The 24085-nt window shown below is 32.7% G+C and overlaps 1 protein-coding gene across 8 annotated transcripts; it reads left to right on the top strand.

Moving 5' to 3' along the window:
• The first annotated feature begins 678 nt into the window (after nt 1–678).
• LOC123207700 (protein TRANSPARENT TESTA 9-like) lies at nt 679–22301 on the top strand. 8 transcript variants are annotated; one of them, XM_044625177.1, is made up of 21 exons: nt 683–929; nt 1486–1537; nt 1623–1699; nt 1786–1919; nt 2183–2279; nt 2498–2555; nt 3571–3679; nt 3788–3908; nt 4011–4200; nt 5271–5611; nt 6108–6202; nt 6342–6397; nt 7508–7570; nt 7752–7892; nt 8747–8852; nt 9018–9092; nt 9178–9230; nt 9880–10036; nt 10141–10307; nt 10762–10809; nt 19986–20114. In XM_044625177.1, exons 1-20 carry the CDS (start codon nt 877–879, stop codon nt 10783–10785), a joined length of 2169 nt encoding a protein of 722 aa, XP_044481112.1. In that variant the 5' UTR covers nt 683–876; the 3' UTR covers nt 10786–10809; nt 19986–20114. The 8 variants fall into 8 exon arrangements, 6 of the variants coding, with proteins under 6 accessions (XP_044481112.1, XP_044481111.1, XP_044481109.1 ...); XM_044625174.1 differs by lacking the exon at nt 10762–10809 and adding an exon at nt 22016–22301 and having other exon boundaries at nt 694–929; nt 19986–20298; XM_044625172.1 differs by lacking the exon at nt 10762–10809 and adding an exon at nt 21969–22301 and having other exon boundaries at nt 695–929; nt 19986–20298.
• Nucleotides 22302–24085: the final 1784 nt, after the last annotated feature.

Genomic DNA, 24085 nt, shown 5'->3' with positions numbered 1-24085 from the left:
TATACCGATCATTAAGTTGAATGACGTAAAAACTCTAATGTTACATATATTTTTTTTGCTCTATATTCATTAGTTTTTCGTTTTAAATTCTCACATATTTATAATAAACTTACTCAAGTTTGCCAAAAACTTTAATGAATGCTACTAAAATTTATCTTATATAAGATTTTAAATTATGTATATTAGTTGATGACGAAAAATATATCAATAATTTAGAATTAGAGAGAAGACATATACACATCTCACTCTTTCATAATGGCTTATAGATAATGACATACAAAACATTGGATAATTTATCTTCAAATAGTTTAGAGACTCCAAATTATTTGAATATAATATAACTCTAAATTAATTTTAGACTTTTTATATATAAATATATAAATATTTTATTATGTGATTATATATTATTTTATTATTAATTTAAAATAATTTAACCATATAATAATATATTTGAGTGCGTAAATATTTAGGTATACATTTTCAAAATGGCGTTTAAAAAAAAAAGAGGAAGAGGTGCTGTAAATAATGCAACTCTAAAGCACATTTAAATATTTTTATTTTTTAATTTAAAAAAAACTATTTCCGAGGCATTATTTGGTTAGCGTTCTCCGTTAGGTTAGAAGGGAAAATCAGATCAAATCAAGCAAACACCATGTATAAAACGTTGACGGTTTGTTGCCATAAGTCCAACCCTATAACCGCCACCAAACGGCCAAACCTGATACGACTTGCGCGCTCACCATTTTACAAAATAATAATAATGATAAAAAAAAACATTTTCAGTGAATGAATAAATTATCTTTACTGCACTGCACTGCACTGAACTGCGAGATTTGGCTGTTTTGTACTTCTGCATTTTGATCTCTCATTCTCACTATGTGGCGCTCTGTTTGGCGATCGATCGATCGCTTCTCTCTCCAGCACTTCAAGTAACTTTACTAAATTTCTTTGAATTTTTCATGATTTATACTCTATTCTCTTAATTTCTAAGCAGTTGGTGATGTGCGATATGCTGTTTTAGTTTTGATAATTCGTGTATTTGGAATCATTTTGGGGCTTTAGTAGGTTTTGATAGTTGAATTTCAATTTTTTGACCATTGTTCTTTCTATTTTGAGTCACTAACTGTCTTTTCAATTTTTTTATTTTATTTTTTAAAATTTAAATGTTACTGAAGCAGAATTGATCACTTTAGTTAAACAATTGAAGTGGAGAAACAGATTTTATATGATAGAATAAATTTGGGGAAGTTGATTTGCTTCTTACCTGTAATGTGTGTTTTCGGAGAAAGGAGTCATTCTTTGGTTTAGGGAGAAAGTAAGAGTAAAATGGAGGATAAATTTGCTGTGTTTACCATCATTATTGTAGTTAATTTTTTTCCTTGATGAGTTTTTTGATTGTTGCTTCTAGTTTTGTAATTGTCATTAGCATCATTGTGGTTATTGTCTTTGTCTTTATCATCATTGTAATTTATTTTCTGGATATAGATATGTGATCAATGAACTGCGACAGATCAAAGCTGTGGACTGGCATAACCGGGTAATTTTGGCTTTCATGTTATGTAAGAAAATGGTTTATACACTAACATCTTTTTATTATCTTATTTATTTGTATTTTCCTCCAGGAAGTCGTCATTGATCTACTACAATCCATAGTGGAGATTGTTACATATGGTGATCGGCAAGATCCAATGATTTTCGAGTATGTGTAGTTTTTGATACTACTTGTGTGGTTGTGCTTCTCACTAAAGCAATGATGTCATCGGAGTTATGTTTTGATCTGAGCAGATGTTTTATGGAATATCAAGTTCTGGCAGAGTTTGTCCGTGTTTTAAAGATCAGTAGAAATTCAAGAATTGAGGCACCATTGCTTCAATACTTGAGTATAATGATACAAAACATGGGTAGTGAACATGCAATATGTAAGATTCAAGTTCCTTTAATGTTTATGGTAAATTTCTTGAATATGTAGTGTCTTTTTATCACCCTATATATTGGCTTGTGGATGTGCACTTGGCTTTTGGAGGGAGGTTGCAGAAGCAATGATTGTTTTGAAACACAAATTCCACCATACAGTGAGAGATGGCTAAAAGTTTTTTCTTCTTGTCCTTCACTTTGATGCTTTACCTGTTACTCCTATTTCTTGTATAATACTGGTGATGCATGTGCCTATTGTATCATGCAGACTATTGTTTAAGTAATGACTACATCAACAACATCATAGAACATACGTATGAATTTGAGGCAGGAGACCTGGCTCCATATTACATGTCCTTCTTGAGGTTTTGATATTTTCTCTCTCTTCATAAATTTATATAGGATAGCAGTTTGATTTTCATCCTTGCTCAAGATTAGATACTTGCAATTTGTTTCTTTCTTACTGTGGCCATTTTGGTTTGAGTATTACGTAGGGAAATAAATTTTCTGACCAATTCGTGCTGCGTTTCGTGTCTTCCTTTTCTTTTACTCATCCTTCTCTTTTATTTGTTTTGTAAATCAGAGCAGTGAGCAACAAAATTAACAGGGACACCCTCTGTCTTCTTGTTAAGGTTGATAGTGTAAGTTAAAGTTCATCTTTATGAGATATTCTGTAAACATTTTAATACGCCATTCAGTTTTTGGTATAATTATGTTATAAAGTAGTTAGGAATGTGGTTTGTCTTGATGTGGTGATCAAAGTTAGGTCAAGGCATTTGAATTGTTAGTTCTATGTAATATTCCTCGATCCCCTTATCTTTTTAATAATATAAGAAATCAGATGACATTTTTTGGTATGCTGATCAATTTGATTTGTTGGAAGCATGAAATAAGTAATTTTTACACATCCTTTCTTGGGTAAAGCTCAGGGATCCCCTTTAGGTTTGCCAAAACATCATGGACCCACCACATGCTTTAAAAAAAGATGGGTAAATTTCAGAAACGTGTGCTCTCCATGATGTTTAAAAACAACAGGGGTTCCTGAGGATTAATTTTCTTTTGTTCAAGCATTTGGTAGGTCAACCCATTTTTTTATGCTAGAGAGGGAGGCCACTGGTTTTCAACTTGTCCCCTGAGGTGCGGTGGTGCAGCTTTAGACATAGGATTTCCTTGTGACAAATTGTGAAGTTAATCTCTGTGGAACTACAATGGAGGACTTAAACTGGTTTATATAACCTAATTAGCTGCTGAGTATTTTTTGGTTTGGAAAAAGGCTGAATATGATGAGTGATGATGAAATTGTGATATGAGGCTGTTTATTTTCTAGTTCTGTAGATACAACTTTCACTGGGGAACCTGTGCCTTTTAAATATACATTTTAACATTTGATAGTTTTGTCCCTAAGTTAGATGGACATATCATTTTAGGATCTCTGTGTCAAAGCTATTTAGCAAATGGTTAATTCTCTCCCTTTCCTTCAATTCATTTCCAATTATTGTTAACAGAATAGATTGATCTCAGTTATAAGTTTGTGCATGTGACAGTGGATCTTGCTTTTCCCTTGAGTATGACTCTGTGTTACCAGTTCTTCTCATTATATTGACTTGACCATAGAAACAGTTATATTTTTTTAATCATGTCTATCACTGATTACAGGATGCTGTAACTTCATTTCCATTGTATACTGAGGCTCTTAAATTTGCCCAACACGGGGAAAAAATGATTCAGACGGCTGTACGTGCATTAACACTTAACATATTTAATGGTATAGAATTGTTATATTTTTATGCTCTCCCAAGAGAACAGATACATTAAAATTAGGATATAAGATATATTTTTGGTATTTTGCAACAGTATCCTTTTGGTTATGCAGTTAGCGATGACATGGTCTATCAGTTTGTGACAACTCCTCCAGCCTCAAAATACTTTTCAGATTTGGTTCATAGCTTAAGAAAGAAATGCATTCATCTTGATGGCCTTGTCAAAGCTGCACAGTAAGCTGCTATCAATTGTTACTGAACTTTATTTCATGACAAATATTAACTTTGCTTGTTGGATGCATAAATAACTATTGAAGGAAAACTACTTTGATGCAGGGAAACATATACTGATCAAAAGAAAAGAGATATACTTCTGGAAAGTGATAAAATTGTTGATGATATGTATTACTTTAAGGATATTCTTTCTATTAGTGAGTCTCATTTGAGTAAAGCCGTCACCAAGGATCTTCTCAACATACTTGTCTTTCCTCTATTGCTCCCCTCATTGCAACTGAGGCAGAGTAATGTGAGATATTTACTCAGCTTTTTTCCTTGTTTTAATGTTTTGATTGAATAATTAATAATGTATAAGATTGGGTATATTATTTGAGATGATGGTGGCATTACTATCTAAATGTAGCTTGGCTGAAGAATTTAGGATTGAGTATGGTGTTTTTGGCCAATTTTCTAATAATCAAATTGGGCCTTGACCTAGTCAAAGGCCTAGTTTGAGTTTTTCCTGATCCGACCACTTGGAATGACTGTCAAGCTAGGAAACCAACACGCTTTAAATATATATATATATATATATATATATATGTATGTATGCATGTATGTATAACATTTTACAAATGAAATTAGTGGTTCTATAGTGCTATCGTTGCATTAGCAAATGTTAAGACTTTGTCCCAACATTTGCAAAAAATATTGCAAAATGCATGCTGACATCACCATGACATATGCTGGCTTTGTCATGACGTCATACTAACGTCAACGTGGTATGTGTTGACATTAGCATGATTGTGAATTGGGGTAAAACTGGGAATTGGCACGGTTTACCTGGTTGAACTGCAGTTCTTAGCCATTAAACCGCTCAATCGAACCAAATTGGCCTTAGTCCCGGTCAAACCAGTACTATCGGCTGGTCCATTTATGTTTTCATAACCATTTGTTGGAATACATTTTATTAATAAGAGCCTCTATGCTTGCGTAAATGATTGTTGATCAAAATAAACATTGTTTAATTTATGATTTGGATAAATGCCATGGATGCCAAGCCAATATGAAACTCTTGACTATGAATATCTTTCTTTTGTTGAAAACAGTATGTTACTAATCTGCAGTAGTGCACAGAAGGTTGAATATATAGATATTTACCTTGTTTGGCTGTGGTTCTACTAGATTCTCTCATGGAGTTTCCAATGGATTTATCTGTAAAAGTTTGGGATGTTTTCTTGGGGTTCTCATTAAGTCTCCAAAAACTTAACTATTACCAAGAAAGAAACAAAAATTAGCCTACTATAATAAACCCAAAATCATTTCTCGTTGGAAGAATTTTGTCATTTATCAGAACTTATTGTTTGATTACTTTTTCAGGAATTTCATGTATCTGCAGCTACTTCTCTGTATATAGTTTCCCAGCTTCTTCAAGTTGTTGGTGGAAAGAACATGATTAACTCTGTAGCTGCTTTGCTTTTGTTTCCTTATATGGCCTTACGTATCAGAGATGCTATTGAAGGAGATACAATTGATGGTACTGATGCATGTTCTTTTTACAACCTTTTGCATGAGTTGGAAATTGCGAAATTTTTTTCTCTCAAGTCTAAAGGAGAAGAAGACATGAATGGAAACCATCTATCTGCACATGAGGAAGCAATTACATCATCTAATCCTGATTCAGATAGAATCACCATGGATGGTGATACATGTGTAGAAAGGTTAGTTTGTGTTTTTGTATTGATGTTTGGGTTGTTCTTGTATTGAATGTAAAATTTATACTAAAGATTGAGAGCTCAATGACTTTGAGATGTCTAATCCTATAAAATGTGTCCAAGATACGGTGGTGGCATGTGTATCTAGTAACTGGAGGTTCAGATCTTAACAATCTATTGCCAGTGCATGAAAAGTTAAGTCTAAAATATGCTTGAATGATGTTTTATTTATTCTGCCCACTATCACCTGTGCTTTGTGTTGTCCAATGTTCATTTTCTCTTGTGCTAATCGAGAATTTAGTTATTACCTACAAAAGAGGAAGAATAAGCAGTTATTTGAGCATTGATTGGCCTGGATTTGATATCTGAGGCAAATAGCAAATTAGAATGTGTCTGATATCCAGCTATAATAATTTGGAGGCATATAATTATTTTCTTTTACTGTGTTATTTGAAATTATGTGAATTTATTTCTACTGTACTTATGTTCAATTTCTTATCAGGTGCAGGAAAGGAATTCTGGCATATATTAACTCAGAAAATCACATTCTATTATTTGCATCCGTATTTTTATTGCTTATTTTAGCTGAAAACAAAGGTATTTTATGATAAATAGCATCCAAATGTATAAAATGTGATTTTTGCATATATGTATATGTTTTTCTTACTTTATATAGTCATTTCTTTTTTGCGCTCTTTCCTTCTCTCTCTCAATCTCTCTGTCTTTTTTGGATTAGATCTTGATAGTTTGATGTCTTCAGCGATTGGATTAAGCGAAATGCAAGATACAATGGTAAATAATCATTTCACAAGCTCAATTAATTGTTTGATATTTGCTAGGCATATTCATGTAATAAAGGTTTCTTAACAAATTGAGGTGGCAGCAAAAGAATCTTTTATTCACCGGAATTATAAATCTAAACAAACTGTAACAATCAAGGTCCAAGACTCTTGAAACATAGAGGTAAAAAGCGCGAGATGGATGATGTAGAGGTGTTGATCCTACATTACCTTTATATTTAGAATTCTTTCTCAAATAATATGAAGGCTTTTGGATGATTCTAAAAACAAAATTGTTTGGGTTGTATTGAGAGTGACAATAGTATATAATATGGGAGTGAGTGACTCAACTTGGTATTTAAGCTCCCTTGTGCTGTGGGCTAGAGAATAGAATAAGCCGGGCAGATTTATCATGAGAGCTTTCGGCGTATTCTCTTTTCAAGTTGTCTGAAGCTTTTTGGGTGATTCTTATAGGAAAAACAACGTAGTTTAGGCCCAAAGTAGACAATATTAGGATTGTGAATTTACAAACTTGTGATGATTTCAGTATTATACTTAGCAAATGATTCCAGTGACCTGTTATTTAAGTGCATGAATTACCATTCTACATTTTTTTAATAATTGATACATTTTCCACAGAAACTTGGTACTTGTACATGAACTTAGTCAAGGTTCTTGAAATTGCCATGTGAAGGATTAGTAGTACCATATTGGTCATTTTAACATTTTTTCCATGTGATACAATTTTTGTCTACAAAGATGTTTATAGTCTATACTATGGTTAGACTTTAAAGCCTAATTAACCGGTGTTTAGATCACTATGTATGTTTTATCTTTTAGATGACATTTGAACCTGTTATCTTTAATTATGTGCCTGCAGTTTTGGTTTTTGAGTTTCTTTGTAGTATATATACCTTTTGGTTATGTTCCAGCAGCCTTTTCTTTTTCGTATATTGCATAAATTAGTTTCAGAATTTTTTAAGATTTCAGTCTGTCAAATCTTGCAAACATGTGATATTTTGTGTATTCTAATTTTATTTGTAGCTTTGTAGATATGATAGTTTTCTATTTTTTTTAATTATGGAACAATTTTTAATGTACTTTTTGATACATTCTTTCTCAGAGATATGATATATCAGCTTCAGAAGTGGGAAAAAACAATATCCTCAGAAGACTTATGCCTCAGGTATGGGCTTTATCTGACAATTGGTGTTGTTTATTTTTAAAATGCATCTTTATATGTCAAGTGTAAATCTGTCACCAGGATATGTTAATCTGACAATAACTTTATTAACTGGAGCTTTCACATCCTGATTCTTTAGAGCTGACAATGTCATGAACACTCATCATCTTTTTATTGTTAACAGGTTTTAAATGCATTATTGAAGGTTTTAGCCAGCCAACCACCATTCTGTGCTCTAATACAATGGCATGCTGGGTGGTTCTTGCGGAAGCTACTTCTTTTTCAAGGAAACATACTCAATGATCACTATCTCCAGCTTTTCGATGTGAGGTTCAAATGAAATTGCATGTACTGAAGTTAATATAAATGTATTTTCTATTGATTTAATGCTGTAAACATAGTTACATCCTGTTTTGTCAAAATTAATATCTTCTGTTTTCATGCATATTGTCACTGTGGGATATTTACCAGATGATGTTTAGTGCTAAGTCTCATACCAACTAGTGTTGGGGTCTGGTTTCAGTGGTGAGGCCAGACCTGTATGGGTAATGACCTTTCTTTACTTGATCTCTTATCTGAAACAATAGAATGCCTCCTTGGTTTTCTTAGTGTCTTCTTGCTGCGAACACTGGCCATTACACCAAGTTGCTTCAGAGTTTGTAACAGTTTTTAGCTAGAATTAATAAATGTGTTGAAAAACAATGTTTATAAAATATCTCATAAAATGTTGAACAGAAGTTGAAGTGTTAAGCACTAGTTTGCTCCAGTCAATCATGCATTCTTGTGGACTGCCATATATTCTACTACTTTTCTTCTGCAGTGATTGAGAAGAAACCTCATGAAATATATAAATCAAGTTTCTTCAGTTTATAAATGTATAATTGAAATTTGTTTTTGGTTCGGGATTTTCTGTATTCAAAGTATCATGAGTCAGAGGGCTTTTTATTAGCCAAATTCAGGTGTATTGTATATGCCTCTTTGTTTGAATAAATATGAAATTTTCCTTTCATGTTGCAAAAAATTGAGCTGTGGAAATCAGTACAGAACTGATTATGCTTTGTCATTCAGTTCTAAGTAGTATATGAACACTTCCACTTGCCTTGCAATAAATCTTCCTTCTGATTAAACAATTATTACCTGTCAATCTTAAGTTATACATTTTCTAGTTCCTGTTGACAGACTTCATATCTGCGGTCATGTGAACGTCTTCAGAAAGAACTTGATGGATGCTGGTTTGATCAAATCCTTGAAACTTTGAAGGATGAATGGGCAAACTGTAAATCAGGTATGAGTTAGAGAATCTTGACTTTGGAGGGGAAGCAAAAATATAGAACTCTATAGCGGTGATCTTAAGTGAAGAGAATAAAATGATGAATTGATGGGAGGGAAAATATTTCTTACTAGATATTTCTATTTCAGACACTTAAATCTAATTGAATGCTGTGTACAGCTCTCCAGGAAGCATTGCAATCTAAAGATCCTTTGTTCCTGCTTGAGCTTGCTGTCTGCCAACAAACAATTGATGGTATTGGCCATTTTAGTGTTGATTTATGGTTCCTATTTTCAAAATTGGATTAACTTTCTTTCTTCATGACTAATACACACTGCAGGCAGTAGAACTTCTTCCATATTTTCTTGGGAAACAATGGTTGATGCAGTGAAGGTTTTTATCGTTCACAATTACAGCTTTTTTTAACTAAAATAATCTTTTGTCTCTAACTCGGTGCGATACATGTGTTGAAAATACTTAATAAACACCAATCCAATGGCAAATACAGATAAAATTTTTATAATTTATTAAAATATTGATTAGTTATTAAATACGATGTCTTTTTGTTAGCTTGACTCTGATACCTGTTGTAAGTAAATCAGACACTCAAAAGCTTAAGTTGTTGGGAAGAGCTCAACAAAAATATTCATGTTCTATTTTTTTCTACATGTATTGCAGAGAGAGGAACTGAGAAACAATGATCAAATTAAAATAACGCTCTAAAGCAGCTACTTTTCATCACATGTCATATGAAGCCTTTTCCTCTCATTATTTATGACAATCTATTCACACAGCTATAAAAAATTAATGGATAAAGACTCTGTTGTGCTGTGCATCCCATGCTTTCTTTGGTCTACACATTACATCTATCAATCTTGTACATCTTTTCCTTAAATCAGTTTTTACTTTTTCTGTGAATGTATCATTACATATTGCAAGCATTCATTTGCAGTTGCTATTTATGCTAAAAAAAAAGAAAACACTACCATTTATACTGCAACAATTTGCTGCTAAGTAGATCTCATTGTCCTCTTTCTTATAGGTTTTCACTTTTCATGTTCAACTGAAGACATTTATTGTCAAAGGAAATTTACCTGAGAACCCCTTTCTAGATTTAATGAGTGGTCCTGCTACAGATTCTGAAATATCCCAATCCTTAGATCTTTCATCTGCAAGCTTTGGGTCAGAGGTTTTTTTAGGTTGGGTATCAGTGCACTACATCTTTCATTTTGAGTGTTCAAGATGTTTTCTAGGGTCATGCAATATTCATTTGCACTTTGTCAATCTTTTGTACTATTTGCAGGATCTGGATTTCCATGCAGAATTGCTTTCTCCAATGCTGGGGTCAGGGATATCTACCTGATACCTGTGGCTAGAGGAATATCTGGCAAACTGATTCTTGCAGAGAAGCATCCCTTTCGAAGTCAACGAGGTGTTGTAATTGCTATTGCTCCACTGGCTGGTTTGAGTGTAAGTTCTGATATTGGTAAATCTGTTAGTCAAAATGTGTTTGTGACTACTGATGTCAACTTTTTAGAGATGCATAGTATCAGTCTAATCACAAAATGAAGTTGCTTTCTGATGCCCATGGTAGTCAGTAGGATTGGATTCGGGCGGAGTTGGCTTGAGCTTGATTGTCAGCTCGGTTTAATCTAGCCCGGGCCATGGTTTTGAAAATTTTCGAGCTGGTGCCAATTTTTTAAATATAAAAAATTATTTTTAATTTTTTTAATTTATATTTTCTAATAAAAGAAAACATGTATAAAAGCTTATTTGCTACGAGAAATAAAATAAGGAAGCTTATTTATAATGCATGGAGTGAGTAGTTCATATTACCCTAACCTATGTGAGACAATAGATTTGGGTTGAGTATGTATTTTTAGTGGGTGGAGTGAGTAGCTGAATATGTGCCTTTCCAATGTAGGACTTTTGCAGATCTCTATTATAAACTCAAAAGTCCCATATGGGAAAGGTATGTTCAACTACCTACTCAATTTGTGGTTTAATCTTGTCAATGTCAGTTCCTGTATTGGCTCATTTGCAAGCATTTAGGCTCTTGGGTGGCCAAAAGGTAAGAGGCACCTCAAGGTACCTTGCATGGTTTAGAGAGAACTAAAAGTTTTTGGTTTTGCTAGATGCATTGAAGGGGGAAGTAGGAAAATTTTGTCAGACAATTAGCTACTCAATTTGTTTAAGAGGGAAGCATCTAGGCCAATGAAATTATATTAAATTACTCAAACTTTTTGGTTGGTTACAATATAGTTTCAAAAAACCTTGTCAAATAATGTTATTTGTTTAGCATTGGATTGTGAAGCATCCTCTAAATTCATGAAGACAAGACCTGATCATAGGTGTCTGGTATAAGCCCAACATTAAGGGACTTATGAAGCTAAGAGGAAAGTTCAGATAAATAATTTATAAGACTAGAAGCGGTAGGACATATGGGTTCCTTGAAAACATTCATGTTCTGCCCCATTTACTTTGAATCAAGACTTCTACTACCACTTTGTATGGTCTGGATTTGGTCAATTTCTGATTTTGCAAATGTTATTGGCCTATCGTTTGGCCCTCTAGACGTTGTAGGATTTTCGGCCATATCAACTTGCATGATATTCATAGTTTTGTGTTTTTTTTTTGCATATTATTTATGTTACATCGCAATGCCTTGTATGAACTAGCTACATCTAAATAGATAACCATAGAATAGGATAAAACTAAAATATTTTAAGAAACTTTCTAAATAAGAGCTAGCTCAATCCTATCAACAACCTGATTTGATAATTTTTACACTCCCCTTCAAAGTGGTGAATAAATCTCCAACATTCCCAACTTGGAAGTGTTGCTCAAACACTTTTCTAGGTACTCCCTTTGTAAGGATATGATATATCTGTTGACTTGTAGGAAAGTAGATATTCACAAATCTTCTTTTCTAGTTTCTCCTTGATGAAGTGTCCATCTATTTCAACTTGTTTAGTCCGATCATGATGCACATGATTATGTGCAATGCTACTGGTTGTTTTATTATCACAATAATGCTTTATAGGCTCCTCACTCGCAGCTTTTAGCTCAGTTAGAAGTCTTCTAAACTTCACAGATTCTCTGTGTTGCAGCTCTAAATTCAGCCTAGAAAGCGCTTCTAGCCACAACAACTTGTTTTTTACTAATCTAGGTAAGTAAATTACCATACACAAACATATAGTAGCTTGAAGTAGATCTCTACCACTCACAGACCCTGCCAAATCCGCATTAGTGAATACTTAATTCTAATGTCAAGATTCTTTCCAAAAAACACACCTTGACCAAGAGTCATCTTAAGGTACCTTAATATTCTAATATTCGAAACAGAACCTCCAAGTGCATTTCCTAGGGATTGTGCATGTGTTGACTTACAACACTCACAACAAAAGCTACGTTCTGTCTTTTATAGGATAGATAATTTGACAAGAAGTCTTTGATACCTAACCTAACTCTCTGCATGGATGCATTCCTATCAATACTATCAAACCTTAAATTATGCTCAATAGGTGTATCACTAGGTTTACACTGTAACATTCCATCACCTATAGAAGATCCAGAATGTTTTTTTTTTTTTTAATATATAAATACCCTTCTTGTTGCTGGCCCACTTCCATTCCTCAGAAAGACCTTAAATGTCCTAGGTTTATCATTTTGAAATCATTCACAAGCACTTATTTCACCAACACTATTTCACCGAGATCATCTCCCATAAAAATAATATTGTCTGCATGGACTATTAGGATAGTAATCTTACCCTCATTATGTTTGAAGAAGAGGGTGTGATTAGTTTGACCTTGAACAAGCCATAGCTCTTAGTGGTCTTAGTAAAATTCTTTAACCAAGCTGAGAAGATTGCTTTAACCCAAATAAGTACTTAGTCTATTTACTTGATTGATTGTATTCACTGCAAAACCAGGAGGTAGATCGAATACTTCCACTGATCAATCACGGTTTAGGAAGACGTTTTTTTATACCCAATTGCTGTATAGACCAATCTAAGTTTGCTGCAAGAGAGATTAACACCCTGATTGTATTCAACTTAGCCATTATAGCAAACTGTCTCCTCATTGTATACACCATAGGTTTTTGTGAAATTCTTAGCTACTAGACGTGTCTTACCATTAAATAGATCCATTAGCTTTATACTCTACCGACCAGTTCTCATGTTCCGTATTTCTCCAAAGCCCTCATATCTTCTTGCTCAACCTCCTTCCATTTCTAATCACTGAATACCTCCTATACTAAGGTACCACTAGTTTTTAATGGTATTCATAGCAAAACACGGAAACATGGTGACAATTTGTCATAGGATACATAGACACAAGATGTAATGTACAAAATCTGATCCCTTTTTCTAATGGCAATTGAGAGATAACTACTGTCATCACTCACTGGTTTTTCATTATATAGAATAGTATCTAGTGATAGTGTAGGTTAAGATGATTGTGAAGACTCTATAAATTCTACTCCTCATTCAGAGGACTGGAAATGAGAGTTATTGAGTTGTTTATCACTGTTAGCATTAGATCTTCTAGAATAAATTTTAAGCTCATGTTGATTTAAATTGTCAACCTTCCTCCTGTGTTTAGACCCTTATACAATTCAAATATGGTGGAATTTATTTCAAAAGAAGAAATATAATTATGTGGATTTGGTATACTTGGGATGATTGACAGAGACGTAGATATATCCAAAAAAAAATTCTCTTTTACACCTAAATTCTCCCATTGAAGAGGAGTCTTGGTAAAATAGAATTGTGACTCCAAAAAGGTCACATCATTAGATGCAAAATTCTTCTTAGTATGAAGGCAAAAACACTTAGCAAGTATGAGAATATCTCTCAAATACACACTTGACTGCCCTAGGATCCAAATTCTTCTATTAGGAGGTGAAAGATGCACAGAAACAATGCAACCAAATTTTTTAATAGGACGACAATTAAAAAACTTGTAATCAAGATTGCAATGTGTAAGAACAGTAACTAGAGTCCTAAAATTTAGCATTCAAGTTGGTAACAAATTGATCAAATAAGTGGCTGTTAGGACAACCTTTCCCCAAAGATAGTGTGACATATTCATAGTTAACATTAGAGCCCCAGACATCTCTAGTAGATGTCTATGCTTTTGTTTATATATTTTGCTTTGTTTTGGAGTTTCCACACTAAAACTTCGGTGAATAGTGCGATAATTTTGTGGATGGGTACCTAAAACAGTTGAGAAATACAATTTTTCATCTTATTTAGGAAACCGTACATTGTTACTAATTTAATAGGAAAGTCAATCAAATTAGTCCCTAGTTTCCACAATGAGTTTCTAGTTTCCAGTTTATATTTATATTATCAATTGTATATAAACTAGGATTATTCCTAAAGAATAATGAGATTAATTTACCCTTCATGGTATAAGAGCCATAGGTTCATTGCTCTGGGATTGGACATTTTTTTCTCTTGATCTTAAACCTATACCCTTCCTCATATCACTCTTAAAAGCACAAAACCATGCGAACACAAACTTGACTAGCAGCATATAGAAAACAACAACGACAACTACATTCGTTGGAGGAGATGTCTTAATTCAAAGCACTGAGTTGTAAAACATCTAGACATCGTATAGTTTGAATAGAAAGAACTATTTGAAATGGTCTTAATTGGTTCACACATTTGTAAGGTGAATAGGCAAAGTGAGTCATACACTTGGAATTGGACCTAAAAAAGGGGATTCAAAATTTTTAGCTCAGGATGAAAAAGACTCTATGGTGATGTTTTGGCTATGGAATTTGATGGTGTTAGAGATAAGTGATACTATTTTGTTCCTGAGTACTACCAAAGAGATTTGGGAGGCCATCAAAATTATATATCCAAAAGTTTGTGATATTGCCCAGATTTACCAAACAGGGAACTCGTTCGATTGCTAAGTAGTTTAATCTCTTGCAGACATTATGACATGAGATGAATTATTATAAGTGAATTCAAATGAAGTGAAGTGATGATGCATCCCTCCTCAAAAGGTTTGTTGAATAGGACAAAATCTATGATTTTCTTGTTGGTTAGGATTCCAAATTAAGATGTACTTCGAGTACAAATTCTTAAGAAATCAAGTTTCCCTCTTTAAATGAAGTCATTGCCATTGTTCGTGCTAAAGAAGGTAAGTAGGGAGTAATGCTTAAGTCACCTATTCTGTAAAGCTTAACCTTGGCATCTAAGGTATCAAATGCAAAAATTTTTGGTTTAGATCGATATTCTGATGAATCCAAGAAGCAATCTGACCCATTGAAGCTAGACAATAAAGACACTTTATGGTGCAAGTATTGTAAAAAGGTTTGTCACATGATAGACTAGTGTTGAAAACTTTATGGTAAATCTCTTAACAATGGACAATCAAAGGGGAAGGGACAAATAGACATGACAAATACTTATCAAACGACTAAAAAGGGTCCTTAAGCATATTCAAGAATAGTTGAATTCAATAGAGAAGAGATTGAAAAATTGAGAAGTTTGTTGGAGTCATTTGAGAAACCACTCAAAACAAGTAGTTGTATTATGATCTTCACAGGTATTTCTTTATTTTCTCATGCACTTAATGCTTTGGATATAACCCACCCAAATGCATGGATAGTTGACTCAAGAGCTGCAGACTATATGACCTGTTTTTTCATTCTTCTACAATATGATCCAAACAATTAAATTTTGCAATTAAAAAATTTCGTTTGAATAATGCAAAAGATTTCTTCAATCAGTCTTTAGCTTTTTATTTTAAAAAAAGGTATAATTCATGAGTCGTAATGTGTCAATACACCCTAACGAATTGAAGCTGCTGAAAGAAAAAAACATACATTTTCTAGCCATTACAAAAGCAACTTTGTTTCAGAATAATGTTCTAAAACAATATTGGGGGGCATTAGTTTTGACAGCTAACCATCTTATATACAAATTACCCTCGAAAAGCCTTTATTCCTAAAGTCAAATTCAACCTCTTACAAAATTCTTTCCTACCTTTAGGATCTTCAATGGTTTAGTCCCTAAAATCTTTGGTTGTGTGTCCTTTATATATGTCCATACTCAAACTAGATCCATCTTTGTTGGTTACTCTTATAGTAAAAAAAGTTAAAAGTGTTGTCACCCTCAGAAAAATTACTTCTATGTTTCTATCAATGTAATGTTTGTTGAAAATGAACATTTTTGACTAGTCCTCTTTATGGGGATATATTACTTTTGGAAGAGAAGGACAATTCATGTTCCTTTCTTCAATCTCTTCGATTTCAATCTCTACTCTCTTTGTGCCTCATACTGTTACTTTACCTCATTATGAATCTCCTACTCTACTTAAGTCCAAGTTTCTTAATGTTCCAGTTTTCTCTAAGTCAATTTCTCATATTTAGTCACAAGAGTTGATAAAGGAAAAACAATCAGATATGAATTGTCCACTACAAGTGTGTTCAAGGAGAAAGGCACCAACTACTCAACCTGAGTAGGTTCAATCGCTTGAATTTGGTTTTAATTCCAAAACTGTTGAGGTAAACACTACTCCCAAATCTATTGAAAGTGAAAATCCCTATCGAAATGATTTAGATGTTCCTATTTCCATTCGATTAGGTATTAGAACATGCACCAAACATCTTTTGCACTTGTTCCTGACCTACAAACACTTATCCCCTAACCAGAAAGCTTTCCTGACCAACCTAGACACAATTCTCATACCTAAGACTTTCTCTGAGTCACTAGGTGATAGGAATTGGAAAATTGCCATGAATATAAAGATGGAGGCCTTAGAGAAAAACAGGACATGAGAGTTGGTGAAGTTGCTGAGTGGAAAAAACCTTTAGGGTGCAAATAGGTGTTCACTGTAAAGCATATTATATAATTTTTCTGTTTTCTTTTACTAGTTGGAGATTTTAGTTTTACTGTTCAATAAAAAATTGGCCAATGTTAGGGAATTGGTTTGGAATGGGTGACTGATTTCCAACAATGTCAAATTTGTACCAAATTTTAAAACTAGCTTAGGAACATGTACAACTCGATATCCAAACTGGTTATTCAATTACCCGTTTTTTCAGTTTGGATATTAGGTCAGCTCAAGTATTGAGTGATTCTGAATAGCCCTATTAGAATCAGATAAAACTTGCTAGTTTTGGCTTTTAGATTCCAGGGCTTTTCCTTCAGATCTGAATGCTCAAAGTAGTATTGACCCTCTCTTTCTCTTTCATTGCAAAACAGCCTCCGTGAAAGTATAGATCTTGAAATTCACAAGAACAATCAGAAAACTTAGCTACACAGTTCAACTTTTCAGTGAGTTTGTTGATAAACAGCCGAATAGGCAAATTAGGAACATGCAAAACAGAGGTCAATACAATTATATTAATAGTTGGATTGTTTCCTTTCCAACCATATTATATAGATACCCATTAATCATCTTAATCTTTAAGACTTTATAACTTGAACTATAGGAGACACACATGCCAGAGTTACCTGTCATATGATTTGAGATACCTGAATTTATCACCCAAGGACTGTTATACTTAGTTTTAACATGCAGATCCTTTTGTGAACTATCAACTTCTACAAGAGGACATGAACTAGTCTGATTAAAAATGTTAAAATGATCCAACTACCGTTGTGTAAATGGGACAGGGCTTATACTTGTTTGTTCTTCTGTATCAACATGAAACCTTTTAGTTATTCTTCTGGGGTCGACCATGAAGTTTCCAACATCTAGCTTTATTATGGTTCGACCAGTGACAATAATAACACCAACTTCTCTTTTCTCTTCCTTCTTTTCTTAAAGTTCTTTGCTCATTGTTATGTTGTCTTTTTGAGCCTTTGGATCCCAGGGCAGATGATGTTGCTTCCTGAATTGTGCTTGAACCACCACTGCCCTGGACAACCATCATGACTCTCCTTCTGTTCCTCTCTTCTTACCTCAGCAAATACCTCTCGAATAGAAGAAAAAGGCTCCTATCCTAAAACTCTTCCTTTAACTTCATCAAACTCTTGATTTTAACCCTGCAACTCCTTTCTTTTTCAAGCATTTTTGTGTATTTTATAATGTCCTGTGAACAAGTCCACTTTGTCTCACGTAGAATAAATCTAATTCCTAGCATATCTTAGTTAAAGAGTTGTAGTAGCGATTTACATATACTGGACCTTGCTTCATCTCCCTTAGCTTTGATCTAAATAATTGTACTAAATTACCTAGATCAAAATATGTTTCTTTGGCAATATCCTAAATGTCTTTGGCTGTAGGGGAAAGCAGATAAGCTTGGCTGATCTCCTCCACCAGAGTTAATTAGCTAGGCCATAACCATTCTGTTTCAACCTCCCATTCTCATACCTCTGATCATCCTTTCAGGGACTTTGCAGTATTGGTAAGATAACCCATCTTTCCTCTTCCTTCAGCAATAAGCTTCATGGATTGAGACCATGGGTTATAATTCTTCTCATTTTGCATATGGATCGATATCTGAATGGTGTGTGTGACTATCACCAATGCTTTGCACATTTAGGAAGGATTGGATCTTCGATTGATCAGATGAAGATCCAAAATGTGTAGGATTGGATGGTGGAGAAAGATCTGATGGGACTGCTCTTCCTGTCATCATTTTTTTCGCCATTTTTCTTTTGGGCCAGAAGAATGATAAAATAGCAAAAGATTACATATAGATAGAATTTCTAATCCTTAATCAATTAGGAAATTCTAATAAAGGAAATATAATATTCCAATTATAATTAGGATAAATCAAATTAGAAGTCAAATCTCTAAAATTAGGAAATCCTAACATTAGGATTTAGTTCCCTAAAATTAAGGAATCCTAACAAAAAACTTGGTTCTAATACCATGAAAAAACTTGTATTCTCTTTTTCCATGTTTTTTTAATACATTATTTATGTAACATTGCATGGTCTTATGTAGAAAAGCAAGTACAAGTGAATAGTACAATAGAATAGGATAAACCTACAACAGTTTAAAACTTCATAGATAATAGTTAGCTTGATCCTATCAACAATCCGACCAGATAATATCTATTGAAATAACATTAGAATATGATTGATCTGAGTTGCTACTGCAGAGCTCTAAATAACCAAATTATATGAAGGAGATTATACATTAGAGATTTCGTTGAACTCCCTCTTGATACATGAGAGTCTGTGTTGAGTTCCCTTTTGATACAAAGGTAAAAAATGAACCCTATTATACTAGTGCTTAGGAAACTCAAGATACAACTATTAATCTGTTGAATTAAAGTCTAAGTGTCACATTCATCACAAGAATTCTTAGAGATAAACTAGAATGTGTAAAGTCTTTGTAGAAATCAAAAGACATTCACTAGTTAAATTGTAATGTTTTGAAATTAAATTCCAACACTTCTAATTAATTTCAAAATATTCGTTGATCCCCCTTAATTTTGAAAATATGCTTATAACTCCATTTGCAATTCTCATGTTGCACGAAATTTCTTCAATCTCCATCTCGTTCTTCCATTGTCTTTTATTTTCTTTTTCATAATTGATTTTCTAATTACCTGTAGAAGAATTTTATCTTTTTTAAGTTGAATTACTTTGCGGTAGTTGATGTTGATAATCTGGATCAACTTTATTTTCTGCATGGTAGCATTTTGAAATTAAGGAGTGTTGTGATTCCCCTCACATAATAGAATTCAGTTATTTAGAGCAGCAATCCAGTGATACAACCTGGGAACAAAGCGACCATCAGAGAGATCCATAAACGGGACTGGCTCTGCAGTAGCAACTTAGGATAATCATATTTTAGAGTTGACTTTCTTAGCTCCAATATTCATTCAGATATCCACTAAAGATCCTTGTTTTTTTTTTTGACATTCAAGAGGAGTGCTACAGTAATTTTCAACTATTATGTAGCAATGTGCAGGCCATTATGATTTCTTTTTTTTTGGTTATATGATTATTCACTTTTGTTCATAAAGTTGGTCTGTTATGGTCAAATGATACGCTGAAACTCATAGATGTGTAATATTTTCTTTTGTTTTATTTCAAATTGTATCATCACTGAATATAAAAAATTAAGCCGCTGAATATTTCAGGTTATATTCTTGGAAGTCTTATGGTTAGAGATATAATCACTGTTGTAACATTTTCATTTTATTTTTCACTTGAAACAGCCAAAGATAGACGAGGACCATCCAATGTGGTTGCATCTTCGGGTAAGAGAATTTGTCCCAAGATCTAATGCAAGTAAAACTAGAGGTTTCAATGCTAAGAAGTCCGACACCGGAGTAGACGGGAGATGGACACTTGGTTTTACCAGTAACAAGGCTTGTGAGGCTGCTCGCATGTTGATACTCGAAGAAACTCGTAAACAAAGATCCCAGATTGAGAGCATACTTTCTCCTTTCCTACAAAATGATTATCTTGAAAATTTGTTCGATAATCAAGCTGGATGATGCTCTTCACCTCTCCGGGCAAGGGTTATAGGTTAGTTTACTGACCACTATACTTTCAGTTCTTTCATTTCTATATTTCTTCCTGTTTTTAATTTTGTTACCAAACCATTTTGTACAATAAAATATATATTAGGAAGAGATGTAAAATAATAAGTTTCTGTAATTAATCAACAAGTGCAAAGGCGTAACTCTGTGAGCAATGAATTTATTTTATTTGCTAAAGAAATAATATTCACATTCATATTAGAGTAGTATTATATATATACAAATTTATTTATACAATTTGATATGATAACATTTGATTGAATAATTTTGAAGTGATAAAATAATTTTGAGTAATATTATAATATATATATTTTTAGTTTAGAGTGTGGTTTGGATAATTTTTAAATCGAACAAAACAGTGAATCATATTTTTTTTTAAATACATATATATAATTATATTTAGAAGAGTTTTTTAATAAGTAATTAGATGTATAATTTTTTAATATTTATTTTATTATTTTTAATATATATTGTATTTAATTTCATATTTATTGTACATATTTATACTATGTTTTAAAAAAAATATAATTTAAGTTATTTTATTAAATAATATATATGTAAAACTGGAATATTTTCATCAATTTAAATTGTATTTTTTAATTTAATTTGGTTTGATTCAAAATTTAAAATAATTTATAATTTTTTAAACTATTTTTTAATTTTCTTTAAAAATATTTTGAAACCGTAATAAATTGCGTTGTGCACACCTCTAGGTGCATTCAAAAGTAGTTATCTGACTAGACAATTCAATACTTTGAGCTTCTCTAATTAAGTGGACTGAAACGAAATTCAAAGGGAAAATAGAAAATAACACATACTTGACAAAACAGAATCTTAAAACAATGTGAATACAGAAAACACGACTGATATACATCATCAATGAGATAACCAACCCCAATAATTAATACTAATTATAAATAAAATAATCTAAACTTTCGAGAAAAGGAGTGTGCAGTACGTAATTCCATCATCTTTACATTAACAAAGCTGTCATGTCAAAATTAGACAAACTTTCTTTTCTTCTCTCCATATGTAAATCCTTTAAAGTCTGGATAAATAAATAAATAAATAGGTGATATTATTCTCTTTTTCTCACAAACAATGAATTTTGTTCGTCTTCTCAAGGTATTGCTTTCACCCACATGGCCACGTAGAAGGAAGATGCTTAGCTGAAGGTTAAAGGCAAAAAATGAGCGGCCCTTTTGAGTAGATAATGCCATTATTTTACTTTTCTATTATATATATAATATATTTAAACGGAGTGCTTTGCTTTAACAAAAAGAAGCTAATTTTGATTAATTTAAATTTTTATATAGTTAAGTGCCCTGATCAGTACAATGGGTTCCCATGGAAAAAAAAAAATTTAAGATTTGATAGTGAAAGAAGAGGAAAGATGATCTATTAACTTCCACTTTGGCACACATCTTTTAGTGATGTCCAAATCCTCACATTATAATTTAATTAATAATAATTATCACTTAACTTTTAAATCAGTTATATAATTAATGCTTTGATTAAATTAAACAAAGTTGTTAAAACCTTATAGTGATGAGGGGTTAGGGTGTGTTGTAAGTAAAGTGTAAATATTTTTCTTTTCTCTCCTCCTCCCCTTCTCTCTCTTTGGGTGTTCAAACACTTCTTTTTTGGCAATTACAGGGAATGGGATTGCTTTATTTGTTCAAATTATTTGTATGTCTTTTTAGGCCAACAAAGAAAGATGGAAGCTTTTTGACTGAGAAAAAATATAGCCGATTGCTCTTATTCTCACGTTCACTCTTCAAGAAGAATAAACAGTTGAAGGTTTTGGATTATTTGTGATTTATAAGCCTAACTCTTTGGGTCCTATGTTTTCATTATTTATTCCACTGTTTTTTTTTTTTTTGGTTCTGCTTGTCACCTGCTAATCATACGAGTACATAGTATAAATGAGGAACTATATGTATCTATATGCATCAAGATATCAAATCACCTTTTTGTATTCCAAAATCATCATTTGATACCATAAATGTAATACTCTTGTCTAAGTACATGCTCTCAAAGGGAATATGGATTAGAAAATACATGTTGACTTAAAATTTATACTTAAACTCATACAATAGAAATAACTTTAACTCATAGTATGATATATCAATAAAACTATGTGCATAACTTTGTGTAAAAACAATGACATATCATCATGTGATTAGATATTGATTTATCTTTAATTTAAACTACTCAATCACATGGTGATATATCATTGTTTATGCACATAATACTACTCAAACTTAAATGCGTGCAAAAAAGTGTCTATGAAATACTAAATAAACCTCTTGCATAAATCATAAATCATATTGTCAGTACGTTTGAATTACAATCCAAATCCATAAATGAAATGTCCATAACTTCATACTTGGTCTCAACTAAAAATCCAATACACAACCAGAAGAGAACAAAAAATGACATAAATCCCCCTCCTCATGCAAACTTCTCTAGCTAAACCACTAACGTCCTGTATACTTGCTACTCGCCTGCCAAGCAAAATCACAAATAGAGGAACGTATGAATGCTACAACATTTAGTAAGTAGGTAATCTATTAGACACCATTAATATAATAACCTTAATTAGCATTCCTAAGCTGCATAGTATTCTTGTGTAACATGTTGTCTGCCTCGAGTGTTTTTTGGCATCCTAGATGCCATTTGACTAATCTACGATATAGCTTATGCCTAACTCCATAAGCATTATTATCTTGGATGACTAGTCCTAAGTTCATGGTATCGATTAGATACCAAACTCCTAATCTCAACTTCTTGGATGTCTTGTGAAAGTATATTAAATGACATCCCAGATATTTACTACTACTATTGAACATAGCATAATGTCAGTCGAGCTTTGGGTTGATTGAGCATTGATACCCTAGTTACACGAAGAATCTGATCGCAATTCCTCCTTTTTAACGCATACATAACTATAAGACTACTAAGTAAAAATCATCTTTGGATGGCACCTAACACAGGCACATATATGAAACATCTCATTGACCACGTTAGGAGTAAACTAGTGCCATTCTCTTTACCATACACACCTAAATATAAATGAAATGTTAATATATCTTGACATTGAGTACATGATGTATCTCATGAGTATTTAACTACAATCTTATTGCTTTTACATATCTAGTTCGATGTAAATAATTTCTTTTCCACTTTTCCCAACTTATCTAAATTCAATGTGAATCTACTTCAGTAAAGGTCTATAACATCTTTTACACAGTTGAACACTTTTTATTTGCTAAATTCCTAACTCTCATTTGGAAATATATTTTATTTTCTTATCCCCATTCCAACACATAATATAAGGGTAGAATTATTATTTTATTACTGTGTATGGTCTTGACTAACCATGCATGCCCATACATCTAAAAGGCTATATACAGATGTACACTCTTTGGAGTCACAACTATGCATCATACTTTCTGACTAACAATGTTTAACTTTGATTTAAGTCCATTAACCCTAAACTTAGCTCATGCACTCCTACTCATGGTTGATTGTTCTCTTATGTCATGTCCACACATACACCCCATAATGCATGATCGTATATAACCTTATTATATAACACTAATGGGTGTACATCTATGTATGAGAGGGTCATCTTCTACCTAGGGTGTGTACAACTGTGCACCTCTGTATGTATGATTGTGCACCATCATTTGTCCTAAATTTTTAACATTTTTTTAGTGAACCAAACAAAGTCACAATTTCCATAAAAATTAAATCTCTAGTCCTTATAT

This window comes from Mangifera indica, unplaced genomic scaffold (assembly GCF_011075055.1).
Source record: "Mangifera indica cultivar Alphonso unplaced genomic scaffold, CATAS_Mindica_2.1 Un_0095, whole genome shotgun sequence".
Taxonomy (NCBI): Eukaryota; Viridiplantae; Streptophyta; class Magnoliopsida; order Sapindales; family Anacardiaceae; genus Mangifera; species Mangifera indica.
The sequence above is the reverse complement of the archived record's forward strand: the minus strand, read 5'-3'. Positions and strand labels throughout refer to the sequence as shown.